Source organism: Arachis ipaensis, chromosome B10 (genome assembly GCF_059453495.1).
Source record: "Arachis ipaensis isolate K30076 ecotype BB chromosome B10, ASM5945349v1, whole genome shotgun sequence".
NCBI classification, from domain to species: Eukaryota; Viridiplantae; Streptophyta; class Magnoliopsida; order Fabales; family Fabaceae; genus Arachis; species Arachis ipaensis.
The window spans coordinates 21,602,277-21,625,834 of NC_142435.1; the positions used below are offsets into that span (position 1 = coordinate 21,602,277).

The 23,558-nt window shown below is 33.1% G+C and overlaps 3 protein-coding genes across 3 annotated transcripts; all 3 read right to left on the minus strand.

The window, feature by feature from the left end:
- Positions 1 to 15,432: 15,432 nt before the first annotated feature.
- Positions 15,433 to 15,834, minus strand: LOC107620313 (uncharacterized). Its single transcript, XM_016322492.1, has one exon. It carries the CDS (start codon positions 15,832 to 15,834, stop codon positions 15,433 to 15,435), a length of 402 nt encoding a protein of 133 aa, XP_016177978.1.
- Positions 15,835 to 15,867: 33 nt separating this feature from the next.
- LOC107620315 (uncharacterized) lies at positions 15,868 to 22,215 on the minus strand. Its single transcript, XM_088489788.1, has 12 exons — positions 22,154 to 22,215; positions 21,928 to 22,060; positions 21,638 to 21,792; positions 21,390 to 21,519; positions 21,093 to 21,293; positions 19,049 to 19,107; positions 18,033 to 18,952; positions 17,302 to 17,614; positions 17,000 to 17,178; positions 16,725 to 16,880; positions 16,509 to 16,612; positions 15,868 to 16,449 (listed from the first exon to the last, which is right to left on the minus strand). Exons 1-12 carry the CDS (start codon positions 22,213 to 22,215, stop codon positions 15,868 to 15,870), a joined length of 2,994 nt encoding a protein of 997 aa, XP_088345914.1.
- A 195-nt stretch (positions 22,216 to 22,410) lies between these two features.
- LOC148579377 (uncharacterized) lies at positions 22,411 to 23,263 on the minus strand. The gene is made up of 4 exons (XM_088501344.1): positions 23,114 to 23,263; positions 22,731 to 22,998; positions 22,548 to 22,644; positions 22,411 to 22,441 (listed from the first exon to the last, which is right to left on the minus strand). Exons 1-4 carry the CDS (start codon positions 23,261 to 23,263, stop codon positions 22,411 to 22,413), a joined length of 546 nt encoding a protein of 181 aa, XP_088357470.1.
- Positions 23,264 to 23,558: the final 295 nt, after the last annotated feature.

Sequence of the window (23,558 nt, forward strand, 5' to 3'; positions counted from 1 at the left end):
GAATTCAGGTGACGCGAACGCGTGGATCACGCGGACGCGTGACCTGGCAAAAACACAATCCACGCGAACGCGTGGACGACGCTTTCGTGTGACTTTGCAGCGACCTGTACGTACCAGAAATCGCTGGAGGCGATTTTTGGGCTGTTTTTGGCCCAGTTTTCAGCCTAGAAAACATAGATTAAAGGCTATAAAGTGGGGGAATCCATCCATTCATAAATCATGCTTTCATATACATAATTTTAGGATTAGATTTAGTTTTAGAGAGAGAGGCTCTCTCCTCTCTGTTAGGATTAGGATTTAGGATTTCTATTATGTTTAAGCTATGATCTCTTCAATCACAGGTTCAATATTCCTTTAAATTTATTTTCTACTATTATTTATTCCATTACTTTAATTGACATTTATCTTTTCATTATTGATTTACAAACTTTCCATGTTAGGATTTGAATTTATGTTTAAATGCAATTTGAGGTATTTCAGATTAATGATTATTTTATTTATGATGCTTTCAATTCAATTTAGATTTATTTTTCCCTTTTGGCTTTGGTTAAGTAATTAGCAACACTTGAGTTATCAAACTCAGCTGTTGATTGAAATTGGAATTCTCTGCCGGTTAATTTGTACTCCAATAACTCTAGTCTTTCCATAGGAGTTGACTAAGACTTGAGAATCAAATTAATTAGTCCACTTGACTCTCCTTTGTTTATCAAGGATTAATTTAAGTGGGAGCAGAATCCAATTCTCATCACACCTGATAAGGATAACTAGGATAGGACCTCAAGTTCTTATACCTTGCCAAGAGATTTTTCTTTATAATTATTAATTTATTTTTCTTATCATTTAAATTACTTTCCCCTTATTTCAAAAACCCAAAAACATATCTTTTTACATAATCAATAATAAATCATACCTTCCTGCAATTCCTTGAGAAGACGACCCGAGGTTTAAATACTTCGGTTATAAATTTTATTGGGTTTTGTTACTTGTGACAACCAAAAATTTTGTACGAAAGGATTCTCTGTTGGTTTAGAAACTATATCTACAACGCGATTATTTCTATAAAATTTTTTACCGGCAGAAATCAGTTCGTCATTCATCAACTGAGAAATCATGCTATTCGGAACAGTGTAATCATCCTTTGACTAAGGAAAAAAAAAAAGAAAAGGTACATTAGCAAAATTCACATACCTGAACCATAAATACTAAACTGAAAAGAAGGACAATTAAATTAAATTAAAACCAAAATGATTACTTGGGAGAAATTTCTTTCGTCTATCAAAAAGTCTGAACAACTCTTTTTGAGTATTTGCATCACCTCATCATCCTCAAGTATGAAAATATTGCTGCTATTTGAATGGGAAACAATAATTTTGATGCGATACCTAAATAATGTAAACAAAAGAAAAATATACATTGAGAAACATGTGCAGAAGATGCAATAAAGCAAAAAGAAAACTGGTACCAACAACTCCGAGAGATAAAATAGATACCTTCTTATGGCATCAACACACTCAATTCTACACAGATAATAATAAAATACATTCCCAACATGACAAACAGGTGCATTACACAAACAGCAGTAGTACCACCACTTCTGATGTTTCAGCACATCAATAATCTCACCGATCAAAAAATAAATCTGATCCTGTAGACAAACAGTAATTGGTATATTATGATACATGTTTTATCATACTACACATGTTGAAATACAGTTCAGATGGTTGAAAACATAAACATAAATACTAACATTTTTTGATGCAGAAGAATATATTTTAGCACAAAGAATGTCAGCAAGCATCTCTTTAATGCTATGCAGTTGTATTGGAACACCGGATATGACTTGGTTGTCATTACTTCTAAGCTGTCCATATTGAGAGAAGTCTTCAAGTATTGGGCTAAAGGCCGAATCAGAACTAACATCCTTAAAATTTGGAAGGAAAACATGAATTACAAAACACAACCAACTTTGTAAAGTATGAGGCAAAATCATGTTGGCATGTAAAGGATACCATTCAAAACAACAGCCAAAGAATTAGAAACTGGGGATCAACAAACTATATCTAAAAATGATTCCTCCAATTCATTCATATCTAACATAAAGAAAGAGTACTAACCTTGATGCACTAATCAGCCTGAAGTTTGTTGAAAAAACGTGCATCACTAATGACATTGATGATTTTAAAGGTACCGCAATAACCCAGAGTGTTAATCCTCTTTGCTTGAACTTTGAAAACAATCTCTTTCCCAATGAGTTGATGAAAAAACTGTGGACAGTATTGGTGCTCAATTTTCTGTCATAGATATTGAAAAGTGAACACTAATTAATGGACGAAATTGAAGAATAAGAAATAGTTATTGATACAGTATACAGAAATAAAATTTAAGAGCATTAACCATACCTCCATTTCATCTTCTAACAATAAAAACACATCAGAACAGGTTCTCCCTAATAGCTTAGTGGCTGCACTGTCTAACAAGACAAACATTCCACAAGAAGTCCCGTCTTCAACAAGTATCTTAATCCTATAACTATAACCAAGAAAGTAAATATCAGATTAATCTATTTAAGAGTCTCACAAGAGGCTGATACGTGAAGCTTACTTATATTATTGAATCAGAATAGATGAAAGAAAATTTCTAAATCATAACCTGGATTTACCTGATCATAAAATGCTGGACCTCTTTGCTGCACAGCTGACAATGAAACACATTATCATCACCTATAATTGGATGACCAAAAACACAAGAAAAGACCCACCACTTTGGATCTTCAACAATCTCTTTAATTTTTCCAACCATAAAGAATTGTCCATCCTATTAAAACAAAAAAATTTATGAATTGAATGGACAAAGCATGTCTACAATATGCAAAAATCAATTAACATGAGTACTTCTTACATAGCACTAAAAGATGTTAAAAGCCTAATAGTACACACCTCATTGTTTCCCTTAAGATTAGCAATAGTCTGTATTAGCTTCCAATCAAAAGATTCATCATCAATTACAGATACTAAATCTCCAATCTCATTACTACGGAGTCTACTGAAATGGTGGCTTGCAATACGGTATCTATGAAAAAAAATTAATATTAGGGTAAAAAAATTTCAGGAAGACAGCTAGAGAGAGAGAGAGAGAGAGAGAGAGAGAGAGAGAGAGAGAGAGAGAGATAGAGAGAGAGAGAGAGAGTGAGTGAGTGAGTGAGTGAGCAATAGAGAGAGAGAGAGTGATTGAGTGAGTGAGCGATGGAGAGAGAGGCAGAAATTTTTAGTTCAGAGGGACTAAATTTAAGGAGAATTGAATCCAACTAACTCATTCAGAAAATTCACAGTTTCCTGCATATCAGGGTTGATTAAAACCCGAGAAACATTGATCACATTTTGGAGACTAACTTTATCTACAAATCACAAAACACAATAAGAAGAAATTAATTCATAAAGAAACAATTCATTGGTAAACAAAAAATATATAAACAAATCAAATTGAGACATGTGTGCAACATGGACAACTTTTCACCTCCATTGACTTTGATCTTGAAAGATTGCAAAATAAGAACGGGTGGTCTCTGGTACTTTTTCAAACTATTAATGTCTATAAGAGCAAAATAGTCACCAACAAGATTGCAGGGGATTTTCTTCCTGGGTAATGATTATAATAAATGAGCGACAACAATAGAATAATTCAACAGTAATAAAAAAACATGAAAAATAGGCATAACATAATTTAAAAAAAGGATGAAAAATAGAAAGGCAATGGATACCCATCAGCAAAAACTTCAAGGATGATAACTTTCAATATCTTTCCATTACACTCAACATCCGTTTTCCTTTTCAATCCGCACAAGACCCCAACAAAATCTATTTAGTTAAATTATAGCAGAAAAGATTAAACCGTCAAATACAATACCACGAGACATTTCCTTGAGTTGTTATTAATCTAAATTTAAAACACCTTTATACTGGGTCAAATTTGAAAAAGCGAAACTTACCTATTAAGTACTCATAATCAGTGCGCTTTTGAAGAATCTCGTCCATAGAAGTTAGACTTAAACCAGGATTAGGTATGACTTTACTTGCAGCTGTGGTGCACGAAATTGTGATCATCAATGGCTCCAACAACTTGGTACGCACAATTGTAATCTCAACTCTTTTTCACAATTCCACACAACTAAACAGCAAGTGTACTGGGTCGTCCAAATAATAAACCTTACGTGAGTAAGGGTCGATCCCACGGAGATTGTCAGCTTGAAGCAAGCTATGGTCATCTTGTAAATCTCAGTCAGGCAGATTCAAATGGTTATGGAGAATTTGATAATTAAAATATGAATAAAACATAAAATATGATAGAGATACTTATGTAATTCATTGGTGAGAATTTCAGATAAGCGTATGAAGATGCTTTGTTCCTCCTGAACTTCTGCTTTCCTATTGTCTTCATCCAATCATTCATACTCCTTTCCATGGCAAGCTTTATGTTGGGTTTCACCATTGTCAATGGCTATCTCCCGTCCTCTCAGTGAAAATGGTCCAAATGCGCTGTCACCACATGGCTAATCATCTGTCGGTTCTCAATCATGTTGGAATAGGATCTGTTGATCCTTTTGTGTTTGTCACTACGCCCAACACTCGCGAGTTTGAAGCTCGTCACAGTCATCCCTTCCCAGATCCTACTCGGAATACCACAGACAAGGTTTAGACTTTCCGGATCTCAAGAATGACCGCCAATAATTCTAGTCTTTACCACGAAGGTTCTAATCTTAGATTAGAAATCCAAGAGAGTATACTCCAGCTGTCGTCCAATGACTATGTTGAACATCATGTAGATCGCTTTGTGGTTGTCAGGCACGCGACCTTGGCTAAGCGAGTAACGAAGATTGGGTGATTGTCACGGGTCACCTCTTCATTCTGACTTAACTGAATTAAGTACGAAAGTATATCTTGGAGAAGAAGTAGGCATGAATTGAATAGAAAAATAGTAGTAATTGCATTAATTCATGAAGAACAGCAGAGCTCCACATCTTAATCTATGGTGTGTAGAAACTCCACCGTTGAAAATACATAAGAACAAGGTTCAGGCATGGCCGTGAGGCCAGCCTCCCAAAGCGTGATCAAGAGATCAAAAGATGAAAAGTGTGTAACGTCTGAAAAAGTATATCAAGTATATAGCAAAAGGTCCTATTTATAGAAAACTAGTAGCCTAGGGTTTACAGAAATAAGTAATTAATGCAGAAATCTTCTTCCGGGCCTACTTGGTGTGTGCTTAGGCTGAGCATTGAAGCTTTCACATGTAGGGCTTCTCTTGGAGTTAAACGCCACCTTTTGTGCCAGTTTGGGCGTTTAACTCCAGCTTTTATGCCAGTTCTGGCGTTTTGACACCAAAACTTTTATGCTGACTTGGAATGCTAGTTTGGGCCATCAAATCTCGGGCAAAGCATAAACTATTATATATTGCTGGAAAGCCCAGGATGTCTACTTTCCAACGCAATTAAGAGCGTGCCAATTGAGCTTCTGTAGCTCCATAAAATTCACTTCGAGTGCAGGGAGGTCAGAATCCAACAGCATCTGCAGTCCTTTTTCAGCCTCTGAATCAGATTTTTGCTCAGGTCCCTCAATTTCAGCCAGAAAATATCTGAAATCACAGAAAAACACACAAACTCATAGTAAAGTCCAAAAATGTGATTTTTATTTAAAAACTAATAAAAATATAATAAAACTAACTAAAACATACTAAAAACTACCTAAAAACAGTGCCAAAAAGCGTATAAATTATCCGCTCATCAAGCTGCAACAACAGAGGTACTACACTTGAAAAGGATGTAGAACCGATGTCTTGTAACCCTAACCAATCCACCATTAGGTATCACTTTGAAGTCAGAAATAATGAATACGTGTTCTTCTTTTAACTGATGAATAAAAGTTGTGATCAAATCATCCTCAACAGTTGCTTGGACCTTGTGGTGCTGGAAATTAAAAAAGAGAAAAAAATTATCTGAGCATTTCTAAATATCATACCATGACATATTACATGCTAAAACTGATCACATACACAATTTTAAAATACAGAATTTAGTTAACTAAAAAGTGAGTTTTTGATAGAAAACTCACACACACACATACACACCCTACCTGCTTATCCATCAAGGCCATATGTAAGAGTTTCTGCATATTTTCATTAACAATGCTAGCATCTTCTCAAATGGTCAAGATCTTAGCCTCAATACTCCAAGATTCCTTCCATGGAGAGATTTTCTGAAGAGGATCAATAGTAAGACTCATCTTATCAATAAATTAATAGTAAAGATGAAAGAATGTGGATGAAAAAAACAAAGAACAAAATCTCGGCAAGAGAAAACTGTGTGGGATCTGAGTCTTATCTCAAAGGAAGGGAATGCAAGGGAAAAAAGGCAAGTAAGGAACAAGTGATAGCTCTTGAAAAATCTCCACAATACTCCATCACCTCATTACTACTTATAGCAGAGAAATGAGCAAGTTTGTAAGGCAAAGCTTGTAGAATACGTTTCTATTGAACTCCTTGGCTAGATTGATTGATTGATTGATTGATTGAAATATGACATTCAATGTGTCCATAGGTAATTAAATTAGATATACTCATACCTCTATATAATATAGCTATGTCATATCAACCTATCTATGAATCTATATACATCTATCTATTTATCTATAAAGAAACCATACCTACTGATTGATCCTATCTTTGAGTATATAATAATACTATTCCCAATAAGTATGACTGGTGAAATAGAAGACATGTCAACTTATTGGCAATCAGAAACATAGATTGCATTATTGAAACTGAAAATTGATAATCAACTCTTGAGCCCAATCATTAAATCAACAAGACAACAATAAGAAACCAAGAAAATTAACTCAGCTAAAGTACAGCAAAAATATTTGATCCAAACGAATCAATTAAACCTAGAAAATGAAACCAAAGTAGCACTGAATTAGAGGATGTACAAAATTAACTAACAGATGCAAAGTACAACCATGAATAATTAACCAAACAAAAGCAACATCCCCTCTTAATAATTATCACAAAAAAAAAATCAGCAACGTAGCAATTAAAGCAGAATAAACCAATACTAAATATTCCACACTATCACACTGATCATACCCAATATCAAATCAAACTACACTAAGAAAAACCAATGATCACATCAAGCGCAAAAATAACACAACAAAAAACCCTCCACAAACTTAAAACTCAAACGAACAATAAATTTTACCAAGGCACGGTCATGGAGATGGTTGAAACGGTAGCGAGAACCATAGCCACAGAATCCAGTCCTCAAATAGTAGATACAATCAGACTCATCAAGCCTTTGGCAAACCCATCAGCAACAGAAGAAGCAGCCTCAGCTTTGCAAAGGAGCAAATTTTTTTCATTTCTAGAAAACCCATGATAAACGTTAGATTCTGCGGGAAACCCATTAATCAGTTTGGGGAATAATAACCCATGATAAATGTTAGGTAATGTGCTTCAAGCCTTGTGACAAGTGTAAAAACCTATTTTTGGGATAATTGGAAGAGAGAGAAGCCCCCTGATTGATGAACAGCATCCATGGCGACTTTCTTTGAATCACACAACCAACAAACAAAATCGATGACCTCTAGAGAAGAGTTCCCAGCTCTGGGTACTTGGCTTTCTGAATCTGGAGAAGACGAGTGCGAGCGAGTGATCCTTGAAGTGACAGAAATGAAATCGGGTTTCAAAGTGAGAAAGAAAAAGAGAGGAAGGGACCCGTAAATGAAGAAAGTGAAGAAAAGGAAGAAGATGAGTTATGTGTTAATGGGAGTATGGCACCCTTGAATTGACATTTTTTTGCCAAAAAAGAAAATTAAAAAAACTGAGGAGATATATATTTTTTAATAACAATTAAATTTAACCTTAGCTTGAATACATTTAAAAATGGTAATGAAAACCATTTTATTAACCAGTATCTTTATTTTTTCCCCAATTATCATTTTTGTAATACTGATTAATAATTAATTAATTATTGCATCGGTTTATTCGAAATTGGTAAAATAAACGCATATTTTTTTGTTGTAATTAAAAAGGAATTTCATTAAATACATAAATATCATAGTTATATCCACATTAGAATTCAAAAGACACTAACATTGTATTACAAATCAAACAATAATTTAAAGTAGTATCTGAACATATTAAACTAAAAAGCATGAAGATCAAACTAAAAAGCATGCAGATCCTCCACAGCCTCATGATCGCTTCCACATTGGCTGAAAGCATCTTCAACTTCAGGCATAAAATCAACCAGATCATGAATCTGAACAAAATTAAAATTCTCTCAGTTATTGATATTTTTAAATACTAATAATTGAACAAATTATAAAAACTATACAACCAAACCTTATGCTCATTCATCTCAGCAGTAGCCTCAAAAACATTAATAACGGAGGCATCATCCCAAATCTGTTGAACAATATACACAGATCGATTCATCTCATAACCCACAGGCCTAACATCAACCATGAATACAACTTTTTTGTGCAAAAGACTTGAAATGAGTTTCAATGGAACAACTTTGCAATAAGATCCCTAAAAACGAAAAAAAAAAACAAAATAGTTAAAAAATAGCATAATAATAATTTAGGTTTTCCTTAGGAATGTCAATAGATACAAACTAACTATATCTATATCTATATCTATATACTAATTAAAACCACAACTGGATGACAACCTGATTCAACTTTGGGTGATTATCCAAAAAGCTCGAGCATCTTGTCTTTATTATTTGCACGACCTCACGATCTATAAGAACAAATATATTATTTCCATTTGCATGAGACACTACAATCTTCAAGTAGAATCTTGAAAACCAGGAGAAAACAAGGAAAATTTGAGTTAACATTGAAATAATAATTAGTTACCAAAACAGAATAAAATTAAAGAACAAAACACCTTGGGACAGCATCAATGCATTGAAGTTGACATAGATCACATGATAAAATTTGTTTATTAGCTGACACAAGAGAACCACATAAACAAGTTGAGAACCACCACTTATGATTCTTCAAAACAGATGATATAGTTCCCAGAATAAAAACGAAACTACCCTGCCAGTAAAGAAAAAATTATTACAGCATTTCAAATTTCAAATAATTTACAAAACTATCAATTACTAACTTTTCAGCGTATGATATAACAAGAATAACAAAAACAAAAGAACTAAGAGATTTTATCTCAATAAACTTGAACACAAAAAAAATAATAAAGATTAAATGAGGTTCGCTATGAAAGAGTTCATACTGCAAGCACACTAGGATCAACAGGAAATTCTTCTTCTATCCTGAGAAATGCTTCAGAACAGGTTTTTCCAAATAGTTTTGTTGCCGCATTATCAAGCAGAACAAACAAAACAGCACACCCATCATGGTGAATCTTTACCCGAATCCCATATCTAACACAATTAACAACCAAGAATGATAACTAAAACCAAGAAATTTGCTTAACAACACATAGAGTGGCGCATAACAAAGAACTAACCAAAAAATCCAAAAGATTGATAATTAATCTATTCCATAATAGAGTTACATATGAACCTTACTTGACCATAACATGTTCAACAAATGAACCACAAGCATCACAAAGGTAGAGATCCTCATGCTCAACAACGGCATGACCAGATACACATGAGTAGTACCACCAATCTGGTTCATCCATAACTTCCTTAATTGTCCCAATAACAAAGTAATGAGCATCTTGTAAAATTTTAAAAACAATGATATATTATAGAATAATGATTAACAAACCAGATTACGAAACCCAACACACATGTTTAAGAAATTCAAGTTTAAGTATTAAATGGAGAGTTTGCCAATCTAAAATAGTACCCCGTTATCTGCATGAAGATCTTGAATATTACTGATCTCTTTGGGATTGAAATAATCACCATCAACTTTGGAAACTAAGTATCCAAGGTCATTGATCACAAGTCTTGAGAATCCATAACTGGCTACACTAAATCTACATACATGATACAATAACTAATCTTCATAACACAAAACATATACATGAATACCAACAAAATAAGCATAGCAGGTTGTAGCTTTACAATATTTTTATCACAACTAACCTGCTTAGGAACTCAACAGACTCAGGAATGTCGGGATTAATGAATAACCTAGAGACATTTATCACATTCTGTAGGATTACCCCACCTGCATGCAAGAATCCTATTCTATTAGCCTCAAACCATATTTAAATTAAAAGGTCAAAAATCAGAAAAGTAAATATTAGAGTAAAAATTCGCTGAATATGCCTGAAACTAACCTTCAATTGCTTTGATTTTAAAAGACTCGAGGACGATCAGCGGAGATCTTGGATATTTTTGTAAGTTATCATATTCCAACAGATCACAAGCATTTCCAAACACATTGCATTGTACCTTTTTGCTGGACAAATAAGTTTCAAAAGATCCAAAGGATCTAACTATATATTTATTGTTATAAACATAAAGGCTGGAACCAAAAAAAATAGAATTAATAGAAGATAACTACTGATATGGGAGAAAGTCAGAGAGATATTACCCATCAGTAAAAACTTCTAGCACAACTGCTTTGATTAGCTTCCCATATGATGCTACATCTCTTTCTTTTCGAACACCAGTAATGATCCCAACAAAGTCTAATAATTAGATTGAAACATATACAAATTTGAATCAGAAACCACACTTTTTAAAACATAATACTATGATCCTAAAAGGGAAGAGTAAGAAACTTGTACAAACCAATAAGGAAATTGTGGTCCTTTGTCATTTGATCAATTTCATCTATTGATGTAAAACACAAACCCGAATGAGGTATCCTTGGAGATACCACAGAAACAACAGAGGTCTTGTATTGGAACAAAAGTCTGAAGCGATGTTTCGTCACTCTGTTCAAACTTGTGTTTAGTACAACTGTAAAATGGGTCATCAAATACAGATCCCTTAGTTTAGAGACATAGCAAAATTTGATATAAGCTGATCTCTAATGGTTGCTTGGATCTTGTGTAACTGCAATTGAAAAAAAATGCTTCATATTTTGAATTTGTTAACGTATTTAGGTATCCAAACAGCATAAAAACAATTGATTAAAAAAAATAAAACAACAAAAACATATCACTTTGCAACCAAAAATAAAAATTCCCTTCTGCATATTTAAAAAAAAAGAAAAGAAAAGTTGCAACAACTTAAGGAAATGCTAACATAAAATAAAACTGACCTTCTCATCCATTAAGACCATATGCAACAGATTTTGAGAAGGATCCAAAGCAGGATTCTTGTGGTACCACAACTTCACAACTTTAACATGAACTTTCCATGATTCTCTCCACGGAGTGATTTTCTCCACCAGATCAACACGGTTATTCATTCCCAATATATATAGGATAAGAACACCAAAAGGAGAAAATATACAGAGAAAAATTCAGAACTAAGATGAGAAGATAAACAGATGAGTTGGAGTTATAAACTCCCAAAGTTAACAAACACTAAAGCTTACAATGTAAGCTTCACATATGGGACAGAAATAGACTAATAGGCATATATAGATTGATATGGCTACACACATCATTTAGGAAGATATCACAAGTAACCAAATACTCATAGGGAAAGAGCAAAAACAATATGGGAAGAGGCCTGTTATAAATTACCAAATACCTACCACATATAGTTGATTTGACAATTCACAATAAAGCAAAAACATAATTTCATCAGTCAAGTATACCTAACACTACAGTTAACATCAGTCCAATAGCAGAAAGAAAATTATATAATTTATAATGAGCAAACCTGATACGGAAATAAACGATAAACAAGACAAGAATTGAAATTGAATAAAAAAGATACATTGAAATTGAAATAGAAACAAAAATGATAGATTGAAATTGAATACAAAGAGAATCATTCTACTTTCTACCCAATTTCTTGACGCCACAAGAAAGGGACTCCTCAACCTAACTTGTCAACGCCATAGTATAGGAATTGAACCGAAGGGACTCCTCAACCTTCTACCCAATTTCCCGATGTAACAAAAGAGGGACTCCTCAACCTCAGTTGTCCACACCATGGTTTCATCACGAAACCAAAAAAGGGTTTAAACCTCTAAATCATTCTATACTACGACTACAATAGCTGAGGAGGTATTTATAACCTCTTATTAGATTAAAACAAAGAAAAACCCTAAAGCGCATAAACATAAGGGCCAATCTAGTAATTAAATAAACAAAATCAAAATACATTATATTAAATTAAAATATTCTAAAAATGTAAACTAATATCTTCTAAATAACACCTGAGCTCTTCATATCACGAACATTTGAAGCACGTATCAACCCCCCCCCCCCAAGAAGAAAATTATTTCACAGAAACACCAAGAGCACAAACATAGGAGAGAACCATTGATTTAGAAAAACAAGTAACAATCACCATGATTAAATCAGAAACCAAACAACTCAAAATTAAACGATGAATCCAGAAAACAGTAACAATTAACACAAAAAAAATTGAAACTGGAGAAGGAATCGAGAAAGAGATTGGAAAGGAGGAGAATGGAACCATAGCCCACATATACCTCTTGAACCGCGGTGGCAACGTCTGCTATCCAAAACGGAGAAATCGAGATGGAGAATGAGGTATGATCGACAGAGAGAGACAGAGGAACCTTGGGGAGAAGGAACAGATGCAACGAAGAGAATAACACCCTCATGGTGGGATCGAATGGAATCGTAGAGATACCCATACCTTCTCTGCATGTGGCCCAAACCGAGGAGAGAAGCAAAAACTCAGTCGAGGGAGGGGGTGCGGACATGGTGCGACGGATGGAGATTGGGTTAGGGATGAAGAAGATGGGGTGAGGTCGAAACGTCTTTTAGAGATCCTAATGAACTGAAAATGATGAATTTGGTAAAACAAAATTAGAATAACTCACATTATCTGACTTTAATTATGTTTATGGTTGAATTGAGAGGATTATATTAATAAAAACAAAATCCTGCAACCAAGTGTTTTTAGACTCATAGTAAAAAAAAATCAATAATTTTAGATATTTAATTTTTTAATTTTATGCAAATTCAATGTATTAAAAAAAATAATTTGAATTGATTTTTTTAAGAAATAAAAATCTGGTTCATCTGTTAAAAGGGATACGTTTTAACTAACAAAAAAAAACAAAATCAATTGAGATCTGGATAAATTAACCAAATTATGTAAAGAGGTGCCAAGAAAAAATTGATATATGACATTATAAAAAAGTTACTACTAATAATATATTTATTACTTAAATATATATGTTAGAAATAACAAAAATAAAATAAAATTGTATGGATAGAGTCTAATTTAGATTAAAATCAAATTTTTTATGACAGATTAAAATTAAATTTGCACTGGTATCATCCGACTATTCTTTATATAAGAAGATAAATAATTATTTTTTATTAATAAAATCATAATATTTTATTTTTATTAATATATTAACAATATAGTTTCTTTCAATTTATTTGGAGAAAACAATATCAGATTTAAAAAAATAAATAATCAAGTTTTTTAATAAATTTTAATACTTTCAAAACCACATAATCAAGTAACTTTTTGATATCGGATAAAATAACTGGATTTAAAAAATGGCTTTCTAAACAAAAAAAAAGGAATCAAAATAAAATATGAAAATATGAAGCATCAATTTTATCCACTAAAAAAGAATATCATCTGACTTTTTTTTCTAACAAAAGATATAATCTAGAATAAAATCAATTTTTTTTTTGACAGATTAAAATCAAATTTGCATTGATATCATCTGACTTTTTTTTCTAACAAAAAATAAATAATTATTTTTTATTAATAAAATGGTCATATCTTATTTTTATTAATATATTAACGATATATTTTCTTTATGTTTTTTTGGAAAAAACAATATCAGATTAAAAAAAGTAAATAACTAAGTTTTTTAATAAAATTGAATATTTTCAAAATCATATAGTCAAATAACTTTTTGATATTAGACAAAATAACTGTATTTAAAAAATGGCTTTTTAAACAAAAAAAAAAGAATCAAAATAAAATATGAAATCAAATTCATCCACTAAAGAAGAGGGTATCTTTTAAATTAGCACAACAATTATGTGCTTATAGAATATCCCATATTTATATAGACCATTTGATTATATTACATAGAAATCAAAGGTTAATATAAAAAAAGAACATTGATAGACTCTAATAAATGCATACATTTTAGTGCATAATTAAGTACTTTAAATGTCAATACTCTAATACAAAATATTTCTTGATACAAAGAATTTGTATCAAATTTAAGAGTGAAATAATATTAAACTCGTGCAAAATTATTTTGCACTAAAATAAAATATTTAAAATATCAGACATCAAATTAGAATTTGGCCTAAATATTAAAACCAAAATAATAATAAAAAATAGAAGACAAAAGGCACCAAGAAAAATTGATACATAAAATCTGGATAATCATGTTAAAATAATTATGATTGATGATCTTTTTTCTTAATAGGTAATTATGAAATTATTTTTGAATAAATTTTTTGTTATTAAGAATAGTATAGTATAATAATTAATTTTAATAAATGAAAAATATTTTGATATGTATTGATATGTTTTATATTCATTTTAAAGTAAAAGATTATACTTGCCATTCTTAAAATACTATGTATTAAAATATATTTATACATATATATACGAATATACTCTACATTTATAAAGCGTATGAATACTCTTCTTTCATAACATCTTTAATATTCATTTAATAGAATCTAATCGTCCATAAAAAATGGTGCATCTAGTGCACACAAAATGGTTGAGACGATTTTAGACATACCCCAAAGAAGATGTCCCTCTCTAAAGAAAACGTACACCAAAACAAAACTATAAATAACACGGATAAGATTAGAAAATAACAAAAAATTACATTATATCTTATCAAAAACTTCCTTAAATACAACATTTTCAGTCTTGGTAGGATCAACTAATCCTTCATCACAAAGTAAAATCTTCAGACCATTTCTATTCCTAACTCGAGAAAGAGCTACATAAAGTTGACTGTGACAAAACACAGGACGGCACAAGAACAAACTGACTGTTGATAATGTCTGACCCTGGCTTTTGTTGATTGTCATCGCAAACGACAAAGAAACTGGGAATTGACGGCGTTGGAATTTAAACGGTATAACCGTATCACTGGGAATCAAATTCATTCTGGTGATAAAAACTTTATCCCCAACATTGCTACCAGAAATAATATCCGCACCGATCACATTTGTCCCTAGATCTCGCACAACAAGTCGAGTCCCATTACACAAACCCCCAGCTGGATCAACATTCCTCAACAAAATAATAGGCACGCCTATTTTCAACTTCAACGAATGATTAGGTAGACCAGAACACCTAATCTAATTCAAGAATTCAACATTTATCCAATCAACTTCAACATCAGAATAGGCATCACTACCACATATCGAATCAGCACTGAGATAATTTTTCTCCTCACCGGGCAACAAGTCAACTATATAATTGTTTATCTCTTCAACATTCTCGACAGTCAGAGCCAGTATTGCCCTATCCTGGAAAAAGCTTGGATCACGAAAATTCTGAACCAAATTCAGATAGATTGTATTTACAATATCTTCCACTGGATTTTCCAAAACAAGAATGATTAGATCAGAAGGAATATCAACAAGAAGTTTGTCATTGACCAGAGTTCCATATAGACCTTCACCGATATGAAGTATCCAATCTAAAAACGACCTTAACTCCTGAGCAGTTGATTGTTCCAATCCACTTGCTAACCTCATATTTTTGGTCAATCGCAAAACTTCACAGTATTTCTAGAGGACAGAAGAATTTATGGACGCCATCACAATCTCAGCACGAGAACCTTTTGGAATAACTGGCAAGACCTGCCTGAAATCACCACCAAGAACGACCACCTTCCCACCAAAAGGTAAATCTTTATTCCTATCAGAGACCGAAACCATTATATCCTGCAACGTCCTATCGAGCGCTTCAAATGCTAATTTGTTAGTCATCGGTGCCTCATCCCAAATAATCAAATCGGCCAATCGGACTACCTCAGCTTTTGGACTATCCTTCTTAATCCGACAAATAGTATCTTCAGTCGGCTCAACAGGAATATTGAACATAGAATGCGCCGTCTTACCACCAGGTAACAACAGAGAAGCAATACCACTAGAAGCAACGTTTATAACCATCTTTTTCTCAGATCGCAATCTAGCTGACAAAACTCTGTATAAAAAAGTTTTTCCAGTGCCACCAAACCCGTACACAAAAAAGAATCCATGCCTCTTATTCGAAACACAATCAATAATTTTATCGTAGACCACCCTCTGTTCTTCATTTAACTTGGAGACATTTGCATCGTGCTCACGAGTCAAAGAAACAGTATCATACTGCAACTCACGCAACAACATCAAATTGCTAATTGAGAGACTAAAGAGTTATTAGGAACCGGCATGCCAGCATAATTTCTCAATGATTTTCCATTACTCTGCAATAGTTTCTCAATCTCCAACAAACAAAATGCTTCCAACTCATCCTGACTCATCGTTAGATCTACGTTTAACGATAATCAATAAAATATTAGCACCATAATATGATTTCTGTACTGTGTGTGTGTGTGTGCCTGCCTGTCATATAATAAATTTATGATGAACAAAATTCTTACCGGGATATTGCAGCTCATGTCTTCTGCGATAAAGAATATCATCAGACAAATAAGCCCAAGTTTGTTCCCAAACTGACATCTTCCTATGGAACCAGATAGCAACAACATCACAAAAAGCCTCCTTAGCTGTGCAGCTGACGCTAACTCGGAGACTTCCTTAATAGCAGAAACATACTCCTTATCATCTATCAAGAATCCCATGGCGAAACATGCCTCTTGAAATGTATCATAAGTAACACCATTCACGGTTCTTATACTTCAAAAACTGGTACAACCTTTCTGCACATTCAAAAGCATCCGCATGTAGAAAAGTTCACCAGATGAGGGATGAGCGAAACTCAATCTTCCAATTGAGAATCCCCTCTGTCTTGGCTTCCACTCCCTGCTATTCGAACAATAGACAAATTTTCCTGGATATTCAACATATGTTAAAGACCGCCCCTCCGAGAACCGCCTGTTGGCCATCATCCAACCCGTAAACATCGTCAGCAAATCTTTGTTGCGCAAATAAACATGAGTAGTGATATCAGCATCATCGAATACAACATGTTGCTAGTTTGGCAAGTGAAAAGTCAACCTCTGTACCGCCGGCCATCTATGATGAATATCATAAGCAAAAATTCTCCACATGGATTCAGACGGTGACAAATAACGACAATCGTAATACTGTTTAATCTCATCAACCACCTGGGAGGATTCACCAACATCATATGTTTCTCCAACAGTTGCAGTCACCCGATCCGAACCCTTATTGACATACTTAAAAAGATACTTAATCACGTTTGACTTGTTACATAACCCAAGATTTATGTGAGCTTGATATTTTATTAACAGCAGTGGATTATAGGGCACAACAAATCTGTTATCAATATCAACATCGTTGATCTTCACTGTGACACCCGTATTACGACGTCTATATATTGGATAGCCATCCTCATCAAAGCTCGTTTGGTCAACAAATCTTTTTGGATAAAATTTTGAGCACTTACCATCTTTCATGCAAGGAGAACTCGGTCTAAGTCGACTGCAGGGACCATGGATCATGTACTTGGTGATGACATTATAAAGAGATGGAAATTTCTGGGGATTGGGTAGCTCGACACAGATGAATTCATCAACAATTTCAACACTTTGTAAGTTGTTTTCCACGTTAAGCCAAAGTAACATGTGTGCATGCGGTAGACCTCTTTTTTGGAACTCAATAGTATACATACCTAAAAACTACAAAAACATCCTACAGAAGCCAGACAACTACATGTCCGAAGACAACAGACAGAGATTGAGATGCTAAGTGAGAAAAGAACATACCTGCATTAAGTGGACCAAAAAACACACCTTCCTTGAGATCGCTAAGGAGGCACTTCAACTTGGCAAGAAAGACACGACAAGAGATATCAGGACGATCAGTGATGGGAATTCGCTCTCGCTCTGTGAATCGCTGAAATTCAGGCCAATTTGGATTAAACATAATAGTGAGGAATAAATCTGGATAGCCAAAATGTTTACAAATTGTCATGGCATCCTGACAACGGTTAAACATATAACATCTACCACCAGTGAAGGAAAAAGGAAAAATGATTCGTGTCCCAATTGAAGAAGCTTCATCATCGCCACGATGCATAGCCTCCTCTATTCCTTGAAGGACTTTTCCTCTAATTGTACTTTTCTTCATTCTAATCTCATGCAACCTTTGGGACTCAATCATGGTGAAACAATTAACAACAAATTGCTGAAATAACCGTCTACACTTGTGAATAATTCTATCTTCGTGTTCCCTAATCTGGAGATGAAAACATATGAATTCCCTAAGGGAAACCCTTGTTCTCCTTCCAGGAACATATCCAGGCTGTTCACCTCGATAACCAATGTTCAGTTGGTAACCATCCTCACCATATGGAAACAACAAAGGATACTGTAAGGGCCAATACAGAGCATGAGTTTCATAAATACGTTGCAACTGACCACCAGTAGATCGAACAATAATGTCATGGCCATGATCCGATGAATCAAAATCTCCAACAATCAAAGCAGCAACTTCATCGCAAGAAGGAGCATTGTAAATTCTTCGATCAACCTTCCTTTGCGAATACAACTTCAAAGAGAAAATCTCAGATGGATGACACTGATAGAATTCTCTAACTCTTCGAAATGACTGTGCTATGACATTATGAGTATCGATCATTTGTAATAACTCAGCTATCAATTCTTTATCTATCTCAGATGTTTGCCTAAAACAAATATACATTAACCACAAAAATATATTTAAAAACCACACAGAATACAAATGTCATATATTTTGATATATCATTATTAGCAAAAAAGACCAATAAGACTTTATAACGGGAACAAAATACAGTATAACTATCAGATCACAGCTATAAACCTGTTTTCCAATACAAATAACACTAAAACATCAGGAAAATACAATAAAAAGGCCGAGCAACAAAATTTCAAACACACATACCCAAAGATTCGCTGCCTATGCATTATCTCATGCTGAGTGTCGTATATATATAACTGGGCAAATTTAGGCTTCGGACCAGCATCTGGGAGCAAACTTCCAATCCGATGATAATTTTGACCACTTATTATAAACTGCGGTGGACCCTTCCCATCATTCACTGAATCCAATACCTTACCGCCAAGAGACATGAAGGCAAACATACTATTCTAAGATCGAATATTTTTTTGGAAGTACAAACTCTTGCTATCATGTCCGTTAATCAAATTATATAACAGATCTGGGGGCTTTCGGAGATAAGGTAACTGAATTTTTCCTTTTGAGCAACAAACAGTAAAAATAGGACGATTAACTATAGAGTCTCTTTCAACACGTTCTAATAACCAGAAACACGCGCCACAAAGTGAACATTCATAGTTAGGATCACCAACATCAAGGCAACCTGGCAAAGATAAAGTCGAAAAAAATATGCACAACAACAAAAGAATTTCATCTCAATTATGTGGCACGAAATATATTCAACATAAAATGAACAAACCATTAGCATACAGATATAATATAGACTAAATACTTGACTCTTTTAAATTTTGTCAAAAAAATATATGACAAAACACTACTTCTATTTTATACTGACTGAATAATATCTCATCACAGAAGCACAATGGAATCTTTTAGCACTAAGCAAATAAGAATAATATTTTACTATTCTTGAATAATAAATGTTTTAATAAAGAGAACATACCTTGTATCTCACTTTGCAAGAACAAAGGATGATCAATAACAGAGCCAACTTGACTGAATGAATTTATCGAATGATCATATATTTCTGACTAGTCTATATCATCGATTTTGATTTAAAATAACACAAACTTATGTAAATATATATTCGACAACGAAAAATAAAAAAATTAATGATGAAATAAGAAATCAATTAATTATCTAATAATCAGCATCCAAATTGAATATTAAAAATGTAATAAACTATGAAAACCAATGAAAATTAAACATTGATTTATCAAATAACTAAATATAAATAAAGCTAAATGCACATTCAAGAACAGTTTGATTTGTGCTAACATTAGAATAAACTTTGTTTCATTATTTTAATCACTCATACTAACTATCAAGGTTCAAATTAAATAATCTAAATTACTATTAGAATTATCTTGTATTTTTTTTAGACTTTAATGACTCAATTGGTCAATAGAATGTTGTAAAATTTTGAACCAAGTGCCTATATTTTTTTTTACTTTAATTGAGTCATTCCACAATTTTTTTCTGAATTGGCTGCCAAGAATTTCCTTTTCTTTTAATTGAATCCATGCACCATATTCTTTGTTGTAAACATCTCCTTATACAATTGACCGAATCACTATCAACAAAGGCATAATTGAAAAAACTAAAAAAAAATTGACGGACAGAACTAAAAGAAAAAATATTTATATGGAACTAATAGAAGATTTTCAAAAATTAGAGGAACCCACAGAATAGTTAAATTTTTTTTAAGATACAACTATTGATTATGACATCAAATTAAGAAAGTTTCAGCAAATACCCCTTGTCTATTATTTAGGTAGAAAAGTTAATTAATTAATTAATTACATGAATCCAATTAGATAACCAAAAAACCCTTCATATTGTCCAAAACAAGAATAAACACTAATTAAACAATTTAATAACCTCTATTACTTGTGTATGTTTGAAACAACTATATAAATTAAATCTATCTACTGATCTAAATGATTCCATAAATAATTTTATAATGGCATTAATTATTTCAACAAGATAAAAATACATAAGAGTTTAAAAATACATAAGACCATAAGAAAAATTTACCACAGCACAATAAAAAAAAGGAACAAAACATGAATTTACACAATCTAAAAATAATTATATGTATATGTAACCTTTTTTGGAGTAGACTCGTCATCAGCATCATAATCAGGAAGTTCAAACATGGCAATAATGGTGGGATCATCACATATTCTCCTAACTCGGAAAGTGCCATAAAATGTATCATGTGGGACACCTTTGGTATCAACCTTCAGCAGTAACTTCTTTCCAATGAGTCCTTGGAATATGGGAGGATAAGTATCCCCACATACAAGCTATTTTAAAAGTAATGCATAAGAAATGTAGAGTTTAAATAACACATATCACATCCCATAAAGTGAACAACACACAAAAGAAAACTAAGAGCATACACTTGCATCTCTTTGAACCTCAGTAAACAAGTCAGCACATGATTTCTTAAGCAAATAAGATGCCTCACGATGAAAGAGAAGGAAAATACCCTCCCCACTATGATCTTCAACTGTTATTTTAATTTTAAATCTGCAGAGAGAAACAAAAAAGGAACACAATGATTCGGAATAAATAATACCAAGAAACATTATTTTTATAAACAATCCACAAGACAAAATGAAAAGACATTTTGAACAAAATTTCTAACCTTGGAGTCACATTAGTTATGTGCTTTAAACAAAAATCATAGTAATATGCACCATTTTGATGATAGATACCCTTTCCACAGACACAAGCAGAATACCACCAACCTCCATCCTCAACAATACCTTGGATTGTACCAAAAATGATAAAAGAACCCTCCTATGCAATGGGCATTCCAAAATTTGTTAACAATATGAATGAAAAAACAGATCTGGAAATTGTTCTTTGATTTTCTTTTTCAGTTCATTTGTGTATAAAATAAACATAAACACAACTAACTCAAAAGAAGACAACCTCATTGTTATCTTGAAGCTCTTCAATAGTGCATTTTCTAGTTAAACGCATGAAATCATCTTCCAAGGAAACAACTTTACCCTCATTTGCAATAAAGAGTGGCTGGGTACCATTGACACCTTGCTCAACCATACTAAAAAAAATTATGCAAACATTTGTACTTGTTACTCCAGATTGGTTCTAAATAAAGAATACAATAAAAATCAACAAAATAAACCATGCTAACCTCTGCCTGAATTCAACAACTTCAGGAAGATCAGGATTAAATAACATTTGAGTGGCATACATCACATTTTGAAGGCCTACTTGACTTACACAGCAACACAGAAAGAGTCTAGCAAATTTTATTGGAGACAACACCTAGAGTAGCAATGAGATGTATAGAAAACAAACAATGTACCCCTAAAGAACTTGACTTTTGCAAGTTGAATGACTAAAACAGGCTGCTCCACATAGCCAGAGGCAAGAAAATGATTTACTTGATTAACATAGTCCCCAAATAATGCACATCGCACTGTAAGACTGAAACTCAAAACATGACAAAGAATGAAACAGAAAATAAGGAAAAACGATGATTAAAACATAAAGAAAAACCAGGAGAAATGACTCAATCAACATACTCTTTTGAAGTTAATTCCAGCACAATCATTTTCACAATTTTCCCCTCTTTTGCATATTCTTTCTCTTCTCCCACTGAAGTTAAAAGACCAACGACATCTATTCCAGATAAACACAACCTATTAAATATTCAAAGCATTTGTTAAAAAAACTTGAATAACAGTAGACCAAGAAGATAGACACACCAACTAAAAAATCATAATCTTGGGTCATGTTCAACAGCTCAGAAAAAGGTAACATGTTGAAACAAGTCTTAGGGATAACATCTTCATCAACAGCTACAACAGTGATTCGGTGAAGGAAAACCAATTTGAATTCATGAGAAGTTGCTCTATAACTACCATGATTTGACACAACAGTAAAGTATGCCATTCTATAAACTTGACCTTCAATTATATGATCCCTAAACCTATTAAGGAGTGGTTTCTTAACTGTATCTTGAAGTTTTTTACACTGGAAATCCAACAAAAGAACAAAATCAGATTAGTGAAACACATAATTTAAACTTGAAAACTTAAAAAAACAACAACTAACACCATATTTAAAAGAGAAGCTAATAGGGGCTAACATGCTCATCAAGGAGAATCATCTCCATTGAGTTAGGAACCTCATGGTTACCAAAAGAGGGTACAACGCAAAGCCTTAGAACCCTAGCTTTCAGCCTCCAAGCCTCTCTAGGAAGATGTATCTTGGAAATCATATCAAATGGAGGAGGCATTGCAGAGGAAAGAAAGGAGATAAACAGAGTTGATGAAATAGATAAAAATATGAACAAAAAAAATTCTGAAATAGACAAAGTTTAGGAGGAAATAGAACACAGCAGAATGTTTGTGCATTGAATGTGGTTCACCAACCATCTTTTTATAGAAAAAATCCAGCACACAAGGCTCACCTTTTTGAATTCAAATTGAGGATGGAAATGGAGGGAAAACAAAATCTGAGTCCATATGCATCTCCATTCAATGGTATAGAGACAACTAATCATAGGAGCAAAACCTGAACCAACACAAAAA